The sequence below is a fragment of the Capra hircus genome, chromosome 22, assembly GCF_001704415.2.
Source record: "Capra hircus breed San Clemente chromosome 22, ASM170441v1, whole genome shotgun sequence".
In the NCBI taxonomy this organism is placed as follows: domain Eukaryota; kingdom Metazoa; phylum Chordata; class Mammalia; order Artiodactyla; family Bovidae; genus Capra; species Capra hircus.
In genome coordinates this window covers 48,034,376-48,056,114 of record NC_030829.1, presented here as the reverse complement: position 1 = coordinate 48,056,114, position 21,739 = coordinate 48,034,376, and the positions used below count along the sequence as shown (strand labels likewise).

The 21,739-nt window shown below is 40.2% G+C and overlaps 1 protein-coding gene across 5 annotated transcripts in view; it reads right to left on the bottom strand.

The window, feature by feature from the left end:
* The window catches only part of NEK4 (NIMA related kinase 4), a 29,665-nt gene extending 8,496 nt beyond the window's left edge, over positions 1-21,169 (bottom strand). For 2 of the 5 annotated variants that reach the window (XM_018066705.1, XM_005695865.3), the window contains exons 1-12: positions 20,863-21,168; positions 15,860-16,126; positions 14,727-14,924; positions 14,429-14,536; positions 11,688-11,842; positions 10,103-10,244; positions 7,534-7,941; positions 5,293-5,442; positions 4,662-4,811; positions 3,630-3,696; positions 2,768-2,874; positions 1,573-1,661 (exon numbers count right to left, since the gene is read on the bottom strand). In XM_018066705.1, the coding sequence (XP_017922194.1) occupies positions 1,573-1,661; positions 2,768-2,874; positions 3,630-3,696; positions 4,662-4,811; positions 5,293-5,442; positions 7,534-7,941; positions 10,103-10,244; positions 11,688-11,842; positions 14,429-14,536; positions 14,727-14,924; positions 15,860-16,126; positions 20,863-20,955 (1,934 nt within the window). In that variant the 5' untranslated portion in view covers positions 20,956-21,168. Of the gene's footprint in view, positions 1-1,572; positions 1,662-2,767; positions 2,875-3,629; positions 3,697-4,661; positions 4,812-5,292; positions 5,443-7,533; positions 7,942-10,102; positions 10,245-11,687; positions 11,843-14,428; positions 14,537-14,726; positions 14,925-15,859; positions 16,127-20,862 lie in introns of all 5 variants that reach the window. The other 3 variants (XM_018066706.1, XM_018066708.1, XM_018066707.1) reach the window with 3 other exon arrangements.

Here is a 21,739-nt window from a genome sequence, read left to right as displayed (position 1 = left end):
ATACATGTAGGATCCTCAGGAGGGCAGGAGGGGGTCCAAAAAAATATTTGAAGAAATAATGGCCAACCTGATGAAAATAATGGCCAAATTGATAAAAACTAAACCCACAGATCTAAAAAGACATTTTATAAGAATTCTGAATGAAAATCAGATGTGTGCACTGAAAGAGAACTTTAGTCCCAGCACATACCAAAACCATTTACAACATTATTAATGACAGTACTATAGGTCTGAATGCTGTTATAAATGTTCATTTAGAATGAATTCACAAACAAATGGCACTTGAGCAAACTTATAAGCTTTTGCACAGCAAAGGAAACCATAAAAAAAGAACAGGTAACCTACAGATTAGGGAAAATATTTGCAAACAATGTGACCAAGAAGGGATTAATTTCCAAAATACATAAACAGCTCACACAATTCAATAATAACAACAACGAAACCCAAAAGAAAAATGGGTAGAAGACCAAAATAGACATTTCTTTAAGGAAGGGATACAGATGGTCAACAGGCATATGAAAAGATGTTCATCATTGCTAATTATTGCAGAAATAAAAACAAAACTATGATACCACCTAACACCAGTCAGAACGGCCATCATTAAAAAGTATGAGTGAGTGAGCGAAGTCGCTCAGTTGTGTCCGACTCTTTGCAACCCCATGGACTGTAGCCCACCAGGCTCCTACATCCATGGGATTCTCCAGGCAAGAATACTGGAGTGGGTTGCCATTTCCTTCTGCATTAAAAAGTATGCATATAATAAACGTTGGAGAGGGTGTAGAGAAAAGGGAACTCTCTTACACTGTTGGTAGAAATGTAAACTGATGCGGCCACTGTGGAAAACAGTATGGAGGTTCCTTAAAAAACTAAAAATAGAGTTGCCGTGTGATCCAACAATCCCACTCCTAGGCATATACCTAGACAAAACTATAATTCAGAAAGATACATGTACCCTTATGTCCAAAGCAGCACTGTTTACAGTAGCCGTGGCATGGAGGCAATCTAGACGTCCACTGAGAGATGAACAGACCAAGATGCAAGATAGTTACTGAGCCATTGAAAAGAAGGAAATAATGCCATCTGAAGCAATATAAATGGCTTATCATACTAAGTGAAGTAAGTCAAAAGGGAAAGACAAATACCATATGACATCACTCACTTGTGAAACCTAAAATACGACACAAACGAACATACCTGGGAAACAGAAACAGACTCCAAGACAGAGAGCAGACGTGCGGCTGCCGCAGGGGCAGGGGCTGTGGGAGGGGAGGACTAGGAGTTTGAGCTTAGTAGATGTGAACCAACACATAGGGGGCATAAACAAGCATGGACATATAGGATGGATTCCTACCGTCTAGCTCAGGGAACTACAGTCTATTCCTGTGGTAAACCGTAGTGGAAAAGAGTGTGAGAAAGAACATACATACGTATCACTGAGTGACTTCGCTGTACATCAGAAATTAACACAATATTGTGAATTAACTATACATCAATAAAAAATTTTTAAGTTAAAGATAAAATGAATTCAAATAGAACCAATTTATGAAGGGAGATAAAAAGATAAGAACTTACCCTTCCCTGGAATCCCCATCTGATTTATCAGTTGAACTTGTAGAAGAACTTAACTCATCCTCTGAGAGACACTGGGTGAGTTTCCTTTCCTATTAATTTTGTGTGGAAAAACAAAATTTCACATGGCAACACAACCAGAATGTAACACATGGAACAGTCTTAGATGCAATGTCTAGACACACGGTGCACCTAGATTCAATAACAGCAGAACTACTGGGCAGAAAAACCTAAGTTACTTCACCAAGTCGTGTCCTACATCACCCACGACGTTCAGAAGCGAGCCCTAAAGAGCACCAAGGTGAAGTGTTATAAGGTCCGGGAAAGCCTCAGCTATGAGGACGAGAGGGGACAAACAATTCTGGTGTTTCAACTTTTAAGCAGAGGGCTGGTACCATAAGGAATGTTAGTATTTAAACAAGACAGAATGCCACTTAAATTAAAAGTAACCTCAGTTTGCTCACATATGAGACTCTTTGTTAAGTGTTTAAAAGGATTACCAGATATAATTATACACAAATGTTACAACTTTGGAAAACAGAGAGGACTATCTTAATTAATGAAACAACTAAATCATAGACTATTGTTAAAGGAAAAACAAAAATCATTAAAGGACAGGAAGTTTCCTTTTTTTAAAAAATAATTATATGCTCCTAGAAATAATGTCAAAAACTGGAATACAGAAAATTGAATAACTATTCTCAGGGTATGAATTATCACACAGAAAAGTGAATGTGGGTTGAACACCTTGCAATTATACATTCTGCCACCAGATGGTGCTCCTATATCATCCCTCGGCAAAAAACTAAGGTACTTCAACACAAAAGGGAAACAAAGGAAGAATCAGCTAGCGAGACTAAAATCTGGCCAGGTCGTTTGGTATATTAACAGAGCAGTATAAGTACAGTGTTGCTGAGTGGAAGCCATTTGGAAGTTTAATTTAAAAGACTACCTATGAAAGATATTAACTAGGCTGCCAGGTGTTTACAAGAGTGCCTGACAAATTCAAACCCTTAATGAAGCAAAATAAATTATTTTAATTATTATTGATCAGTTCTTTTCTCTATTAGAGGAAGCGTGAAAGATGTAACTTAAGTAGCACTGTTCCAGAAGTAGAGCTGGCACATATGAGGATTGCCATAGTCGGCTTGCCAGATGTAGACATGTCCACCTTTTCCCTTGGGATTATGTAATGTACCTGAGCAACACTGCAGTCGGAAGACATCCTTCGAGCAGGGCTGAGGTGGTCTTCCTGTGGTTTCGCTGGTCCCGCTGGACCCAGAGAAGCTCTCCTCACTATAGGGCCTGAAAAAAGTGACCACCCCCAGCAGTTCTTTGTGGTGGACTGGCCTCAACAGAAGAGCACTTTGTACTGGGGTATGGAAGATACCCCAGCAAGGGCCAGCCTAAAGGAACTCAGACAGCGTAGTCATCATCATTCTGGTGCTGGGGACACCTCAGCTCAAATCTCAGCTCCAGGTCTGTAAGTGCTGTGACTTTGGACAAGTTACTTAACCCCTCTGACCCTCAGTCTCCTCAACTGAAAAATATGAAATGAGAAAATGCCCTCAAAATGCTTACCATAATGTTTGAGACACTGTCAGCATTCAATAAATGGAAACTGCTAGAATATGTTGTCTTTAGATAACAGCAATAAGAATAATCGCAGCCCTCAGCCCAGGGCAGCACCATTCTCCTGGCTTCCTCTCTCTGTTCCTGAGAAGAGAGCACTTCCTTGACCAACAGACTCTAAACATGGAAACAAATTAACCTCTCGCTTGATTGCTTTCCTGTCTGAAATTTCCCAGGCGTTACTGCCATTCAAAGCCCTCTTGCTCTCTTTTTAGTATCCTTCTTCCTTTTAATAACACAAGTTCCAGATCCAATACTATGCTCATTTTTAAAAGGCTTGACTAGGAAATTTCAAAAATTCTTCTGAATTGGTTTCCCAAATGGATTACTGATACTAGAAATTCCTAACGCCTCACAATCAGTCCAGTGCTGTGTCTGTGAGCCACACCAACAGCCTCCATTAGATGAAGGAAACAGAATAACTTTACCTGAGGGGAAGATCTCTTCCTGTGACTGCTTCAGTCGCCTCCTCTCTCTTGCTGATAATGGTCGGTCCTTTTAAAGAAAGTACGAGTTACTTCCATTCCTACTCACTATTCTTTTTCCTTTTTGGGGGCCACGCCACACAGCATGCAGGATCTAAGTTCCCTGAACAGGAATCAAAGCCGCACGCCCTGCATTGGATGTGTGGAGTCGTAACCGCTGGACCACCAGGGAAGTTTTCCCTATTCACTCTTCTTATAATACCTGCAATATAGGACATATCGTCCGGCAATATAGGAGAGAGCACAGCACAAACCCTTAAGGAGTGTCCCTTGTTTTCATTTTTAAAACTGACTCATATACGTATGCACCTTTGGCTGCGATGGGCCCCCACTGCTGTGCGGGCTTCCCTCTAGCTGCAGTGAGCGGGGGCTACTCTCTGGCTGTGTTACACGGGCTTCTCACTGCGGCGGCTTCTCTTGTTGCAGAGCACAGGTTCTAGGGCCCACAGGCTTCAACTGCTGTGACACAGAGGCGCACAGGCTTCAGCAGTTGCGGCACACAGGCTTAGCTGCCCTATGGCATGTGGAATCTTCCCGGACCAGGGATCGGATCCATGTCCCCCACATTGGCAGGCTAATTCTGAACCACTGGACTACTTCCGTGAAGGGAAGTCTGGAGTGTCCACTTGAAACTAGTTCACATCAGGGTTACAACTACTTGCTAGGATGATCGGAGCCCTCGTTTCTAGGAAGAACTCATCTGTCTAAGGGGAAATGGGAATTCTGCTTTCCTACACTCAGAATCTACTTGGTCTCCTTAATTAACTAGACGGGACCAGCTCTGAAATGATAGAATCTGTCCAGTTCAATGAAAGTTTCTGTTGAGAATCACAAATTTGCACTTTCCAGTGTCTGGCAAAAAGCAGACCTAAGATATTTTCATATAAAACTTCACAATATAAGCAGGATTTATTTTACCAAAAAGCTTTATAACAAGGTCTTTTTTTAAAAAATCCAACATATACTCTCACAAACCTTTGATGATGCTATCTCACTGCCCCTCGAACTGTCCGCAGATCCAGTGACCACTCTACTTTGGTTTTCAGCATCTTTTTGTGTTGATGTGCATTCCATCTTTCCAACAGTGGGAAGAGAAGGCAAAAGGCAAGGCAGACTCTCTTGGAACTTAAATAATTAACCAAGGGGGGGAGATTATAAATTTCATATACTATCCACCTGCAAAGGTCGCCTATGGGTACATTGAATTTTGGCGGGAAAGAAACTCAGCCAAAAGTGAATGACCACTTAAGAAACCATACAGAGAGGGTGCCTATGAAAGTTACTTCCAGAAATGAGAGGGTGACACAATCTCATGCAGAGGTTGAGGGAGAAACTATTCACTAACATGACATAGGAGGAATCAGAGATTTATCTTTGTCAGCCTGTTCCTTTAACTCTCAAAATGAACTGTCCACCCTTGCTGGAGAAGGTAAAATTCTTACTTTGCTTCCAACTCACTGACATTTAATAATTAATACTTAGCATTTCTACCTTTCTCTGTATGTTCCTCAGATTTTGTATGTACCTTTTGGGCAAATCATTCTAAATAGAAATGTGTTTCACAAGAGGAAGCACAGTGACTTATTCCAAAAAGATCTCTGCTGACCTGTCTCTTTTCCCCACTGTGCTCAGCGTGTTCTCTTTTCTTCTGCCGCCGCTGTCGAGACTGGGAAGGTTCAGACCCAGAGCTGTGTGGCTGTAAAGCTCGGTGGATTCTGTTCTGTTTTCCTGTAACACATTCACCAGCAACTTGATCCTTAAAAATAGAAAAATGAAATAAACAAACAAAAAAAAAAACCAAAGTAGAATAGTAGAAAAGTAGAAACAGTCTTTTGAACTCCTAAATGGCCAAACCCTCCATCTCTATTTTTAAAATTAAAAATGAAAGCAGGAACTGTCTTTCTCAAAATGAATGCTTATTTTCAGTGTTGATAGGCAAAGACAAAATGCTGGCATCAGTTATCTATGTATTCTGGGTTTTCTTCTCTTTTCCCAACTAAAAATAATTTTTTCAGTTACTCAGATTGTTATAACCTGAAACTTCTGATCTTCAATAAAAAATCTTTTTATAAATCTTAATAGGTTTTCTATTCAGAAAACTAACAAATGTTTTTAATATACACATACTTCCTGAGTAAACATTAGTTATGTGGATGTCCTCTGTAAACACCATGAAAACACCATGAGTTTGGATTTAGATGGAGTCACATCTCCCTGAACCTTTGTTTCCTCATCTACAAATGGGTACAATGCTTCACATTGATCGCGTGAATACTGGAGGATTAGAGGAGACTAGGCGCTATAATACTTAAGACAATACTAGCACATATTAGATGCTCAGAAATCAGGAGCAATTTCTAGCAGTAGTAAAGATAAAATAAATGAACTTTTAAATTATAAAGATCACCAAGGACTTGATATTTTATTTGGATAGCTGGTTTGAGAAACCAAACATTAAAATAAAATAGCTTCTTACATTAATTTTTAATTTTTAACTATCAGAATATCTAAGTTTTCAAGATGGACACTGGTAATCAAATGTCATTTAATCAACACATTTTTATCAAAAATCCCACTATGTGGTATATTTTAGAAAGAAAAAGGAACAATGTGATATGCTAGCTAAACAAGGATGTTACGTGTTAGTCGCTCAGTTGGGTCTGACTCTTAGTGACCCTATGGACTATGGACCACCAGGCTCCTCTGTCCATGGAATTCTCTAAGCAAGAATACTAGAGTGGGTAGTCATTCACTTCTCCAGGTGACCTTCCCAACCTAGAGATCGAATCACGGTCTCCTGCACTGCAGGCAGATTCTTTACCATCTGAGCCAACAGGGCCCAGATGATAAAAAATGAGTGACTGAATTCTTAAAAGTGAAATAAATATTTCTCTGCTGGTATTAAGTGTAGAATATTTAAAGCTTACACATACAAGAGTAACTGTTCAAATGAATTAAGGAGTTTTTCCATGAAATCCAATTGGTCTTAAAAAAAAGTTTTCCACTGTTATCAACAACAATATAATAATAACAACAACAAAAAAGAAATGCCAGACATGAAATTCTATCAAGCAAAATAAAAAACCCTGCCCTCTAAAGCCTGATGTAAGAAACACATTTATCAGGAACAAAACAAGAATATCAATTCTTATCACTTTTATTCAACAATGTACTAGAGGTTCTAGCCAGGGCAATTAGACAAGAAAAAAGAAAGTAGGAAATACAGATTAAAAAGAAAAAAGGATCTCAATTTGTAGATGATGTGATATTGTGTTCAGAAAATTCTGAGTACTACATTATTAAAAGGTTATTAAACCAATAAATGAGTTAAGCAAGGCTGTAGGATAAAAAATTTAATATATAAAAATTAATACTATTTCTATACCAAGCAATATATACTATGAAAATGAAATTATGAAAACAATTCCATTTACAATAGAATCAGAATTGAACAAAAAAAGTACAAGACTGGGACTTTCCTGGTGGCCCAATGGTTGAGAGCCTGCCTTCCCGTTCAGGGGACACAGGTTCAATCGCTAATCAGGGAACTAAGACCGCACATCCTGGCATTCTTTCTACCCACAGTTGCCCATTCACTTGGAAGACTAAAGACGAACGCTGCAGAAATGGAACAAAACACAGAACTGCAGGAGAACTGCAAGTGCCCTATAACAGGGCAAAGAAGGGATCTAAGAATTCCTCAGGTCCTATCCTTTGGTTTGGTTACATATAAACTCTTACATGGAAATAACAGATTTTCCTAAAAGCACAAGAACACAACCCACATCTTTGTAACTGCACTGCTCAATCCTCTCTCTGAAACCAACACCTTGCGCATGTCACTCACCTGGTCTTTTGGTAAATTTTGGTCTTTGTTTAGGGGCTGCAGAGGCTTCACTGGGTCTTTCCTTTCTCCCGTGACATAGTGAGAGGACGATGTGGGAATTCGGTTTCCAGGGAGAGCACTGGATTTACCGTTCTCCTGCGACATCTCCTTTACTTGAGAAATATTACATTTACCTTCCAGTTCATTAGAGGCATCTAGGGGTCGTGGTGAATTCTCTTGAACTAAGCCGTCATTCACTGAGTTCCTCCTCTCTGTAGGTAAGATGTCAATATGCACCCTACTGATTGTGGCTGGTGAGTCTGCAGTATTGCTTACGTCTGGTTTGTAGGTGCAGTCTTTCAGACTTGTGGGTATCTTCAAGGGGCCAAGGACTACAGGTTTCTCCTGGAACAAACATTTGTCTTCACCCTGAGTGAAAACATGCTTCCAAGTTATTATATACACCACATAAAAAATTTAACTCAAAATGGTGCTGCAAGTTCCTCAGGAAGTTAAACATGGAATAATCATAAGGCCCAACAATCCCACTCCAAGGTATATGCCCCCAAAACTAAAAGTACAGACTCAAACAGGTATTTCTATACCAATGTTTATAGCAGCAGTATTCACAATGGCAAAAAGATGAAACAATCCAAATGGCCATTAGCAGGTGAATGATTAAATAAATATGGTGTATACATATAATGAAATATCATAAAGCCATAGAAAGGAATGCAGTTCTGATAACATGCTACAATATGAATAATCTTTGAAAACTTGCTAAGTGGAATAAACTAGGAGCTAGACATAGAGGAAAACATGTGTATGATTCCATTTATATGAGGCACCTAAAATAGGCAAATTCAGAGACAGAAAGTAGGTTTCTGTCTGCCAGGGTTACCGGAGTTTGGGAGTAGGAGCATCAGGGAACAGCATTTCTGTTTGGAATGATGAAAGGTTTTGGAAGATATGGTGAATGGCAGCACAACATTGTGAATGTAATTAAGACTACTGAACTGTACGCTTTAACATGGTACAAAGTGAAATTAATTGGTTAAAAATGGTATAAATGGCAAATTTTACATTACATATGTAGGAGACGCAGGTTCGATCCCTGGGTTGGGAAAATCCCCTGGAGAAGGAAATAGCAACCCACTTGAGTATTCTTGCTTGGGAAATCCCATGGACAGAGGAGCCTGGTGGGCTACAGTCCATGGGGTCACAAAGAGTTGGACACAACTTAGCAATTAAACAACAAATATTTTATGATAATACAAAATTGTGAATGGATCAATATGTAAATATATGAGCTAAAACTATAAAAATCCTATAAGCAAACACAGGCATATATCTTCATGACCTTGGATTTGGCAAGGTATTCTTAGATATGAGTATGGGCAACTAAAGAAAAAATATATATCAGACATCATCAAAATTGAAAATTGTGCATAAGAGGATATTATCTATCAAGATATTGAAAGGACAACCTATAGAACAGAAGGAGATATTTCTAAATCATATATCTAATGAGGATCTAGTATTCATACTATAGAAAGAACTCTTCGGACTCAACCATAAAAAAAGAAGCCAATTAAAAAATGGGCAAAGGACTTAATAGATATTTCTCCAAAGAAGGCTTTCAAATGGCCAAAAAGTTCTATATCATTAGTCAAGGGCGAATCAAAATTACAATAACATACCACTTCACATCCACTAGGATGGCTAGAATTGGAAAAATAGAAAATAACAAGAGTTGGTGAAGTTGAAGAGAAATTGGATTTCTCAGGAATTGCTGGTAAAAATGTAAAATGAAACACTAAGGAAAAACAGTATGGTGATTCCTCAAAAAGTTAAACATCGGATTACAATATGATCCAGCAATTCCTTTCCTAGATATTATACCCAAAAGAATTAAAAACAGATACTCAAACAAATATTGTACACAAGTATTCAGAGCAATAGCCAAAAGATGAAAACAACCCAATACCTACCAGTGAATGAATGGATAAATAAATTGTGGTATACAAATACAATGGAGTACTACTCAGACATAAGAATAAATGAAGTATTGATACATGCTACCTGGATGAACCTCAAAAACATGTTAAGTGAAAGAAGCCAGATACAAAAGTTTACATATTGTATGATTCCATTTATATCAAATATTCAGAACAGGCAAACCCGTACAAACAGAAGACACACTGGTGTTTTATAGGGATTGGACAGAGGAGCGAATGAGCAGTGACAACTTAATGAGTACGGGGTTTCCTCCTGGGTGGCGAAACTGTTTTGGAATGATGTGATGGAGGTGATGGCTACACAGTACTGTGACTATAATGAATGCAATTAACTGTTCACTGTGAAATGGTTAATTTTATTTTATATAAATTTTACCTCAATTAAAAAAAACCTTCTTAAAGTTATTATAGCACTGACTTCACAAACATTTTATTAATAATAGGCATTTGATTACTTCCCCAGTATTCCTTCTTTATACTATAAAATTAACAGAAATCTAATGAAACTTAATCATAACTAACCTACCATTTTAATAATTTCTAGAACTCATATCCTTTAAAAAGATACATACCACTACATATGTCTTAGAGCTCTCAGAAGAGTGTGGTTGAGGGGGAGCTACTTCATGACTTAATTCAGGCTTTCCAGGAACCACTGCATCCACAGGCTTGGATTTAGAGTCACCATTTTTAACATTATTTTTGGAGGTTTTTCTTTATGAGGAAGAAAGAAGAAAAAGTTATTATTAATACAATGAAGTTTAAAGGTTTCTATATGTGTGAGGAAATGTGTATACATGTTACAACTCCTTTATAGAACTTCTCCTTTTTTATTTTTTTCTTCTTTTCTTTTTTGGCCACACCACAAATTTGAGTTCCCCGACAAGAGACAGAACCTGGGCCTCCTGCAGTGGACGTCTGGAATCCTAACCACTGGACTGGCAGGGAATTCCCATATAACTGCTCCTTTTATGGAGAAGAGTCTTCTAAAAACCAAGGAGCATTCAACAAAACACTTGACCAGTAACCTCCAAAAACAATGACGGTCATGAAAAACAAAGAAACTAAGAAACTGTCAGAGACCCAAGTTGACTAAGTGAAATGAGGAGTAATATGGTATGCTGGACTGGATCCTGAAGCAAAAAGAAGGACATTAGTAGAAAAACTGGTGAAAGCCAAATAAAGTCTGTCGTTTAGTCAACATCAGATACTGATGCTTTCTTGGTTCTGACAAATGTACCATGGTAATATAGATGTTGATAGGGGAACTGAGTGAGGGTTATATAGAAGCTCTCTGCTTTATCTCTGCAACTTTTCTGTAAATATAACACTGTTCTAAAATTTTACATCTATGAAAAACTGCCTCACAGTTAAAAATACCAGGATTATTTTCATCTTCAATTTTCATGTTTGTAATAACACACAATTGCTTTGCCAAGTTTAAAAGTAAAAATGGTTAGTATACTCAGCCTTCACTTGCAGAATAAATGTTTACAGGAATAATATCCCCAACTGTTTTACAATGGAGCTAAACCTTTGGAGAATTCAAGGAGAGCCTGAAGACCAAAGGTACAGAAGGCTAAAGGTCTGCTGGTGGTAAATTATAGGTAATATAAACAAAAATATGGTCCTCCTTTATTCCCTGGGGCCTCTCTAACATTGCCTCCAAATTAACAAGTCAAAAGGCAGAGACTGTGAAGGTCTGGTCCAGCTTTAAGTCTTAGATCCTGGAACAGCTATTTAGCGAAGGTAGGACCTGCAGGTCAAAGAATTCTATATGAGTGAAGAAGGAACCTTATAAAAGCCCTATGAAATTTGAGTGCTATTTTTTAAATGCGACTATTATCTTACACAGCACATAATGTAATAGGCTTCTTAGATGATCTGTCATTTTAATATGATTTGTAAAACATACATCCTTTTAAAGGACTCATACTCAATATGCTTTGGAACTCTCAGAGGAATGCGAAAGTGATTCCTCCAATGGTTTTCCACATTTCTGAGTTTACCAATTAAACTCAACACTTGTTTTAATCATGCAATTCTACTTCAAGTTTTTAAAAAACTCACCATAAATTCTCACACATGAAAATTATAAAAACCACCCTCTTTTATTCCATCTATTTAGCCCAGCTATTTCCAAGGGAAATATCTTACGCCTTCGTGGCCTCCAGAAACAAGGATATTTGGCGCTTTATGTAAGGCTGCCTCAAGATGCTCCTCACAGAAGGTCTTTCTTCAGGTCTCTTGCTCAGCATAGTTCTTATCAGTTCTGCCAGCTCTGGGCTGTAATCTTTTGGCATCGGTGGCAGCTACAAAGAGAAATCAAACCACAGGGATGACTAACAGTCTTAAGAAAAGTAAAAGACAGTAGAGATTTCCCAATGTACATTTTTAAAAATCATTAATAACCAGCATATTAGTTTATAGGAAGCTGACCTGGCATCTTGGTTATAACAGCAAGTTGTACGATTTATCTTTCAAACCAGCAATTCCATTTGAGGATTATCTACTTTATAAACAAGAGCATGAGTTCCTAAAGATTTAGATGCCAGGATATCCACTTCAGTGTTGTTCTTGTAATAGTGAATGACTGGAAACAACATAAATGGCCATCCATAGGGTACTTGAGGAATAGAATATGGGGTGGGTGGGTGTGTGTGTGTGTGTGTGTGTGTGTGTGTGTGTGTGTGTGATGTAAATGGCTACCCATAGGGTACTTGAGGAATAGAGTATGGGGTGTGTGTGTGACGTAAATGGCTACCCATAGGGTACTTGAGGAATACAGTATGGTGTGTGTGTGTGTGTGCGTGCATGCATGTGCACTCAGCCATGTCCAACTCTTTGCAACCCCACAGACTGTAGCCCACCAGGCTCCTCTGTCCATGGGACTTCCCAGGCAAGAATACTGCAGTGAGTTGCCATTTCCTACTCCAGGGAAATCTTCCGGATCCAGAGATTAAACCTGCGTCTTGTGTTGTATGAAAGGAGAGAGGGTTAGCGCTCCCCTTGACAAGGATGGAAGAGGCTCTCAGGCCTGACAACATGCATACAGTTAAGGCATTGCCACCTACTTCGTGGCATCTAACCACTGTTTTTCCATTTCACGCCAGTCAGAATGGCTGCTATCCAAAAGTCTACAAGCAATAAATGCTGCAGAGGGTGTGGAGAAAAGAGAACCCTCTTACATCGTTGGTGGGAATGCAAACTAGTACAGCCACTATGGAGAACAGTGTGGAGATTCCTTAAAAAACTGGAAATAGAACTGCCATATGACCCAGGAATCCCACTGCTGGGCATACACACTGAGGAAACCAGAATTGAAAGAGACACGTATACCCCAATGTTCATTGCAGCACTGTTCATAATAGCCAGGACATGGAAGCAACCTAGATGTCCATCAGCAGACGAATGGATAAGAAAGCTGTGGTACATATACACTCAGCCATTAAAAAGAATACATTTGAATCAGTTCTAATGAGGTGGATGAAACTGGAGCCTATTATACAGAGTGAAGTAAGCCATAAAGAAAAACACCAATATAGTATACTAATGCATATATATGGAATTTAGAAAGCTGGTAACGATAATCCTGTATGCAAGATAGCAAAAGAGACACAGATGTATAGAACAGTCTTTTTGACTCTGTGGGAGAGGGCGAGGGTGGGATGATTTGGGAGAATGGAATTGAAACATCTTTAATACCATATGTGAAACGAATCGCCAGTCCAGGATCGATGCATGAGACAGGGTGCTCGGGGCTGGTGCACTGAGACGACCCAGAGGGATGGGATGGGGAGGGAGGTGGGAGGGGGGTTCAGGATGGGGAACTCGTGTGCACCCATGGCAGATTCATGTTGATGTATGGCAAAACCAATACAATATTGTAAAGTAATTAGCCTCCAATTAAAATAAATAAATTTATATTAAAAATAAATTTTAAAAATAAAATAAAATAAACCTGTGTCTCTTGCATCTCCTGCATTGGCAGGTGGATTCTTTACCACTAGTGCCACCTGGGAAGTCCCATACCCTCCTAATAAAATACCAGGTAGCCTTTAAAAAAATAAAAGATTTACAGATACCAACCTGGAAAGATGTCCCTCATATGTTAAGTCAGAAAAGCGGGTTGTGTATTAACAGTGTGTGTAGCCTGATTTCACTTCAGTTACTTTTTTAAACATACATACCCAGAGCAAAGTCTGTATAAAGACAGGGAAAGCCAGGAAGGTTATGCAACAAATGGTCACCAACGGTTATATCCAAGGAATGGAAATGGATGATAAGAGAGAAATTTCACCCCTTTCCTTTTTGGTTTAGTAGAATTATTAAGTAGTGGACATAAAAAGCAAATTTTACTTTTTATGTGTTTTTTAATTTTTTTTCAAATTAAAACATTGAATGTGTCTTGGTGTAATATTAAAATCAGCAAGTGATCCACAGCCTCAAAACTTAAAGGTGTGTGGATGCCTGACACTGCAGATAGCAACAAGCCTCATGAAATTCATATATAAGATTCGTCACTCTAACATCTGTTCAGTGATTATAATGATTATCAAAGGAACAAGTTCAGACAGAGTAGACTCGTTGTAAATGGGGTTCATTTATCCATAAGGTACTTAGAAGACACAACCAATAGCCTCAGGGCATCTGCACATCCTAAGGCTATAAGGTTGCGGTTTTCAAGAAGCCAATTCTTCAGACCCACTCAGCCACCTTAAATTAATATCAAGGAAAGATCAGTTCCTTCTCCTATAGTTCAACCTTCCCCACACATGGGACCCACCATGCTTAACTATCCACCCAATTATCCCTTTTACCAGTAGCTACTTTCAAAGTTAGATTAAATTAACCTTGCTCCGTATATTAAAAACAATTAGTTCCAAAACATTCTTTACCTTTCCTTCAATAATCCGATAAACTAAAGAATTCATGTCTTTTGCATTGAAAGCATGCTTCAGGGTGGCCATTTCATAAACACAGCATCCCAGAGCCCAAATATCAGACTAGAAAAAAAAAATTAGTAAATGGTGAAATATCAGAATGCCTTCTTTACATTTTCCTCTTAAAAAAAAAAAGACATTTTCCGTAAATTAATTCACAGAGAATTCTTCTGACTTACTATTCTGATGGATTCTAAAATTATGAATACTGCCCTAGAGACAAAGTGAGCTGGCAGAAATAGCCCAATCCTACCTTGTAGTTGTAGGGTTTGTTTGAAAACAGTTCAGGGCTCATATAGTACGGTGTGCCAATGAGGGTGCTAGCCATGTCACAGTGGTTCTCAAGCACTCGGGCAATTCCAAGGTCACCCACTTTGATGATATTTGTTCTTGTCAGGAAGACATTTTGGGTTTTTAGATCTCGGTGGAGGATGTGTTTTTCATGTAAATACTGAAGAAAAGGAACATTGTATTCAATATAAATACACTTGTCAACTTATTTTTGACTTCTTATATACCATCAACAATTCTGTAAGTTAAAGAGCCTTAGTTACCTACACATCAAAACACTATTGCTTTATAGTCTGTAAACAAAAGGTCTAATTTACAGCTTTCCAAAGTAAGAAATTAAGTTCTGTGCATTAATTTGCCCAACTTCCTTCACAATTGTTCCTGGCGCCTTGACAGTCATACCACCTAGCATTATATGGACTCAGTTAAAAAGCATGCTTTCAAACTGCCACTGAAGGTAGACAACTTAGACAAAGTTAGATGAACATTCCTCTCAGGCTCATGAAATCTTCAGGTTAATAATGTTTTCAACTATAACAACATCACTTTTATTTTAGAATGAAAAAACTTATATTTAAATTGGACAAGTAAATTCGGGACAAATCAGACTAGTCCCAGAGTGACATTTCATGAACAGTCTCACTTTTGAAAATACATATATTAAAACACAAACATATTCCACATTTCTACTAATTCTGCCACAGCAGAGTTAAAGCCCAAAGCCCCAGAGTTTAGGCACATTAATTAGCTCAACCACCATTCAGTATGACACAGCTGACCAACAGATAACAAGGTCATTCTTCGGTTTTTCTCAATTAAGGGCCCTTAAAATGGATTTTGCTATAATATTTAAATGAAAAGAGAACTATCTTCCCCAGCCATCAGATAAAATCCATGTCTGCTTCAATATAGTATTTACTTATTCAGAAATATTCCAATGCTAAAGCAAGAGGGACTAGGTCATCATAAATGGGAGTTTTTAAACGTTTTTTCTTTTTTTTCATGAATAAATCTGGGGAATAATTTCCCTAAAATCCCCCCAGCCATCCTTCTGTCACCTTGGAGCAAGTGAAATGCTCTGAATCCCAACAGTACCTGCAGAGCCATGGCGATCTGAACAAACCACTCCACCACCTGACTCTCAGGCAGAAGCCTCCCTTTCTGCTCTTTGAGCTTTCGGTACAGATCACCTCCTTCACAGAAGCCCATGACGATGTACAGCAAACCGTCCCCACCCTCCCACGACTCCTTGTAGGTGACAATGTTGGGATGCTTCAGCTGAGACAAGAGCTGAGCTTCCTGTTCAGCAGCTCGCCGCTCTCGGCTGGAGGCATTTCGGAGGTTCAGCTTTTTGATGACATACTGCAAAGAAAACACATGTTTTTACAATATGGAAACAAACATACAGTATTATAGATTCAAACATATTTAAGGTGTCTCCTAAGTGTCCTCAAAAACAACCTTGTGGAGACTGCAACATAACCTTTTTATTATTCACAAAGCACTAAATTGGGGAAAACATTTGTTATCATTAATGATACTTTTTACAGGTTAGACTTAGAGCAGGGTACGGGGTCACAAAAAAATTTATACTTTCCATCTGCATTTTACAATTTCATTAGTGGCTAAAAAATGAGTCCACATTAATATACCACTGAATCAATCATAAAATCTGTAGAAGAGATTCTTTAACCTCTTAGTTCCTCCTACAAAGGTGCATAGAATATGACTTGAATATATATCTGCAGACAGAATGGGTCCATGGATTGCATTAGATTCTCAAAGGGATCCACGGTCCAATAAGGCTAAAAATCACTTATCCTCAATGTCCAAAACCACTCTTACTTAAAAATAAAAAAGTCAATGTCCTTCAGCACCTAATACATTGCCCTCAATCAACCGATATACTAAATAATTCATTATTCAACAAACACCATAAATGTGTTTTGCAAAATGTAAACTACTGCTCAAATGTGACGTGCTATTATTACTGCCAATATCGCATCCTCAGCTCAAAAAATCCCCAGTCCTCATTGCCCAATGAATCAATCTCTTCTGCCTGTACTGGTGTTCCAGGCAGAGTGACCAGCACCTGAAACAAGGCAAAATAGGCAAGAGGACCTTATACTTATGGGGACATCTCCTCCCAGTTTGTGTGGGGCAGTCACATTGTCCTGGTGTAATTATTAATAGTGCCTCCTTTCAGTTTTCAAATTGTCCCAATTTGTCCCAATACATTACATGCTTATCTTTTTTATAAACCACATTAAAGAACTGGTTCATTATCCTGAGGGTACCGGGATAAAGTGCAACATTAGAGGCACGTTTTAGAATGCTCATTGAGACTGTAATGAAAGTGATGAATCGGAGAAGGGGAAGTATAATGGCAGGGAGGACAAGCCGGAGGCTATGGCCACAGCTTAACTAGAAATAATGATATCCTGGATGGGAAAGGTACCCGTGGAGATGAAAAGAGGCCAGCTGGCTTAGTGGACAGACAAATAAGGTGGTGGGAATGAGGGAAGGGAAAGGGGGATCCCAGAATGATTCCCAGGTGTCCAGCCTGGGCAACAGGATGGTTGGTGGTGCTACTCCCTGAAATGGGGACCGGGAGAGCAGGTTTGGAGGAAAGGTAATAAGCTGAGTTTTAAGAGTTCAGTGGTCTCCAGGTCAGATGGAGTATGGGGCCCTTCACTGAAAGAGAAATCATTTCAGTTCAGTCACTCAGTTGTGTCCGACTCTTTGCAACCCCATGGACTGCAGCATAACAGGCTTCCCTGTTCATCACCAACTCCCGGAGCTTACTCAAACTCATGTCCATCAAGTTGGCGATGCGATCCAACCACCAAATCCTCTGTCGTCCCCTCCTTCTGCCTTCAATATTTCCCAGTATCAGGGTCTTTTCAAATGAGTCAGTTCTTCCCATCAGGTGGCCAAAGTATTGGAGTTTCAGCTTTAGCATCAGTCTTTCCAATGAGGATTTCCTTTAGGATGGACTGGTTGGATCTCTGAGGAGTCTAAGAGACTCTCAAGAGTCTTCTCCAATACCACAGTTCAAAAACATCAATTATTCAGCGCTTAGCTTTCTTTATAGTCCAACTCTCACATCCATACCGGAGAAGGCAATGGCACCCCACTCCAGTATTCTTGCCTGGAAAATCCCATGGACGGAGGAGCCTAGTAGGCTGCAGTCCATGGGGTCACTAAGAGTCAGACACAACTGAGCAACTTCACTTTCACTTTTCACTTTCATGCACTGCAGAAGGAAATCGCAACCCACTCCAGTGTTCTTGCCTGGAGAATCCCAGGGGGAGCCCAGTGGGCTGCCATCTACGGGGTCACAGAGTCGAACACAGCTGACGCAACTTAGCATCAGCAGCAGCACATCCACACATGACTACTGGAAAAACTACAGCCTTGACTAGACTGATCTTTGCTGGCAAAGTAATGTCTCTGCTTTTAAACATGCTGTCTAGGTTGGTCATAACTTTTCTTCCAAGGAGTAAATGTCTTTTAATTTCATGGCTGCAATCACCATCTGCAGTGATTTTGGGCCCCCCCAGATAAAGTCTGTCACTGTTTCCACTGTTTCCCCATCTATTTGCCATGAAGTGAGGGGACCAGATGCCATGATCTTAGTTCTCTGAATGTTGAGTTTTGAGCCAACTTTTTCACTCTCCTCTTTCACTTGGATCAAGAGGCTTTTTAGATCTTTGCTTTCTGCCATAAGGGTAGTATTATTTGCATATCTGAGGTTATTGATATTTCTCTCAGCAATCCTGATTTCAGCCTATGCTTCATCAAGCCTGGCATACCTCATGATGTACTCTGCACGTAAGTTAAACAAGCAGGGTGACAATATACAGCCTTGATGTACTCCTTTCCCAATTTGGAACCAGTCTGTTGTTCCATGTCCAGTTCTAACTGTTGCTTCTCGACCTGCATACAGATTACTCAGGAGGCAGGTAAGGTGGTCTGGCAGTCCCATCTCTTTCAGAATTTTCCACAGTTTGTTGTGATCCACAAGTCAAAGGCTTTGGCATAGTCAATAAAGCAGAAATAGATGTTTTTCTGGAACTCTCTTGCTTTTTCCATGATCCAACAGATATTGGCAATTTGATCTCTGGTTCCTCTGCCTTTTCTAAATCCAGCTTGAACATCTGAAAGTTCACAGTTCACATACTGTTGAAGCCTAGCTTAGAGAATTTTGAGAATTACTCTGCCAGCATGTGAGATGAGTGCAATTGTGCAGTAGTTTGAGCATTCTTTGGCATTGCCTTTCTTTGGAACTGGAATGAAAACTGAACTTTTCCAGTCCTGTGGCCATTGCTGAGTTATCCAAATTTGCTGGCATACTGAGTGCAGGACTTTCACAGCATCTTTTAGGATTTGGAAGAGCTCAACTGGAATTCCATTACCTCCACTAGCTTTGCTCAAAGTGATGCTTCCTAAGGCCCACTTGGTTTCGCATTTTAGGATGTCTGGCTCTAGGTGAGTGATCACACCATCTTGGTTATCTGGGTCGTGAAGATCTTTTTGTATCACTCTGTGTATTCTTGCTACCTCTTCTTAATATCTTCTGTTTCTGTTAGGTCCATACCATTTCTGTCCTTTATTGCGCCCATCTTTGCATGAAATATTCCCTTGGTAGCTCTAATTTTCTTGAAGAAATCTCTAGTCTTTCCCATTCTATTGTTTTCCTCTGTTTCTTTCCACTGATCGCTGAGGAAGGCTTTATCTCTCCATGATATTCTTTGGAACTCTGTGTTCAAATGAGTATAGCTTTCCTTTTCTCCTTTGCCTTTCACTTCTCTTCTTTTCACAGCTATTTGTAAGGCCTCCTCAGACAACCATTCTGACTTTTTGCATCAGGAGATGGCAAGAGTGAACATCAACATTTTAGGAATCAGTGAACTAAAATCAGAAAGGGTGAATTTAACTCAGATGACCATTATACCTACTACTGTGGGCAAGAATCCCTTAGAAGAAATGGAGTAGCCCTCACAGTCAACAAGAGTCTGAAATGCAGTAGTTGGATGCAATCTCAAAAATGACAGAATGATCTCTCTTAGTTTCCAAGGCAAATCATTCAATATCAGGGTAATCCAAGTCTATGCCCTGACCAATAATGCTGAAGAAGCTGAAGCTGACCAGATCTATGAAGACCTACAAGAGCTTCTACAACTAACACCCAAAAAAGATGTCCTTTTCATTATAGGGGACTGGAATGCAGAAATAGGAAGTCAAGAAATATCTGGAGTAACAGGCAAATTTGGCCTTGGAGTACAAAACAAAGCTGATCAAAGGGCTAACACAGTTTGGCCAAGAGAACGCACTGGTCACAGCAAACACTCTCTTCCAACAACACAAGAGAAGATGCTACACATGGACATCACCAGATGGTCAAACAGAAATCAAATTGATTATATTCTTTGCAACCAAAGATGGAGAAGCTCTATACAGTCAGCAAAAACAAGACCGGGCGCTGACTGTGGCTCAGATCATGAACTCCTTATTGCCAAATGCAGACTTAAATTAAAGAAATAGGGAAAACCACTAGACCATTCAGGTATGACCTAAATCAAATCCCCTACAATTATACAGTGGAAGTCACAAATAGATTCAAGGTATAAGATCTGATAGACAAGAGTGCCTGAAGAACTATGGATAGAGGTTTGTGACATTGTACAGGAGGCAGGGATCAAGACCATCCCCAAGAAACAGAAATGCAAAAAGGCAAAATGGCTGTCTGAAGAGGACTTACAAATAGCTGAGAAAAGAAGAAAGAGGAATACTTGCCAGGAATACTTGCCTTTAGGTCCTGGGAATGGATGCTCTCACGGAACTAAGGAAAGTTGGGGGAAAGTGTGCAGATTAAGAAAGCCAACTACGACTACAAAGAGAATGCCAGGGAGTTCGGGGCGCATATGACAGGAAGGGCTGTCCTAGTCTTGATGGTCTGGGACGATTTTCCTGAGGAAGTGCCATCCGAGGTGCGAGGTGCGTCCCCTTCACACAAGCGGGGCTCAGCCCTTGGACGGCGCCTTCGGCGAATCCCTGCCTGCCCCCTTCCCTTGCCGGGCCCCAACTCCGCCGACCTGCCTGCCGTCCCGCCGGTGCCTCACAAGCGTCACCTCCCCGTAGCTGCCTTTGCCCACGACACGCAGGTAGCAGTAGGCGGTCAGGGGCATGATCCTGGCGCGGACCCACAGCCGGGATGCGGCGGCAGAAGCGGGCGGGGCGGCGAGCGGCGGCGGGAGACTCCGCTCATGCCCGAGAGGATGTGGTACCCGCGGCCGCTGAGGCGCCCCTGCCCGGGCGCCAGAGCGGAGGCCCGACCCACCGCGACGCCGCTGCCATAGCGATCCCAGAGGGCGCAGCCCTGCGCATGCTCGGCCGCCTGGAGGACCTACCACAGAACTGAGGCGTCTAGAGGCCAGAGCGACCGCGCCATTTATGCGCGCGCACCCTCGGCCTCAGTTCTACTGAGGAACTTCCGGGTTGCCTGCAACAATAGAACACAAATGCTTCCTGTTAGTGAGCGTTTATTTGCTTTAAAAGCTTTGCAGGTATTCCCTCCGCAAATACATATTTACTGACTGCTTGCCCTGTGCCATGCCGAAGAAGTCCCTGCCTTCCAGGAACTCACATTTCTATTAGGGGACTCAGGACAGACTAGATTCTACAAGTAACATTTGTTATATTTACTTTATCACAAGATAGTTAATGTATACACACAGCAGTCTGTCTTAATTTTTTGTGCATTGCAAAATTGGAATATCAGTACACTTCGCTCCTAATAATTCAGCTTGCATATTGAGAACTGCAAAAGATATTCAGAAGGACTCCATTCAAACCCCTGCACTAAGTGACTTGACCAAATTTTGATATGGTTTCTAACAACTTAAGGCAGTACCCTAGAGGACTGGCCCACCTTAAATGGCCTGCTTGTGAAAGCTCAAAGCTGCCAAAAGA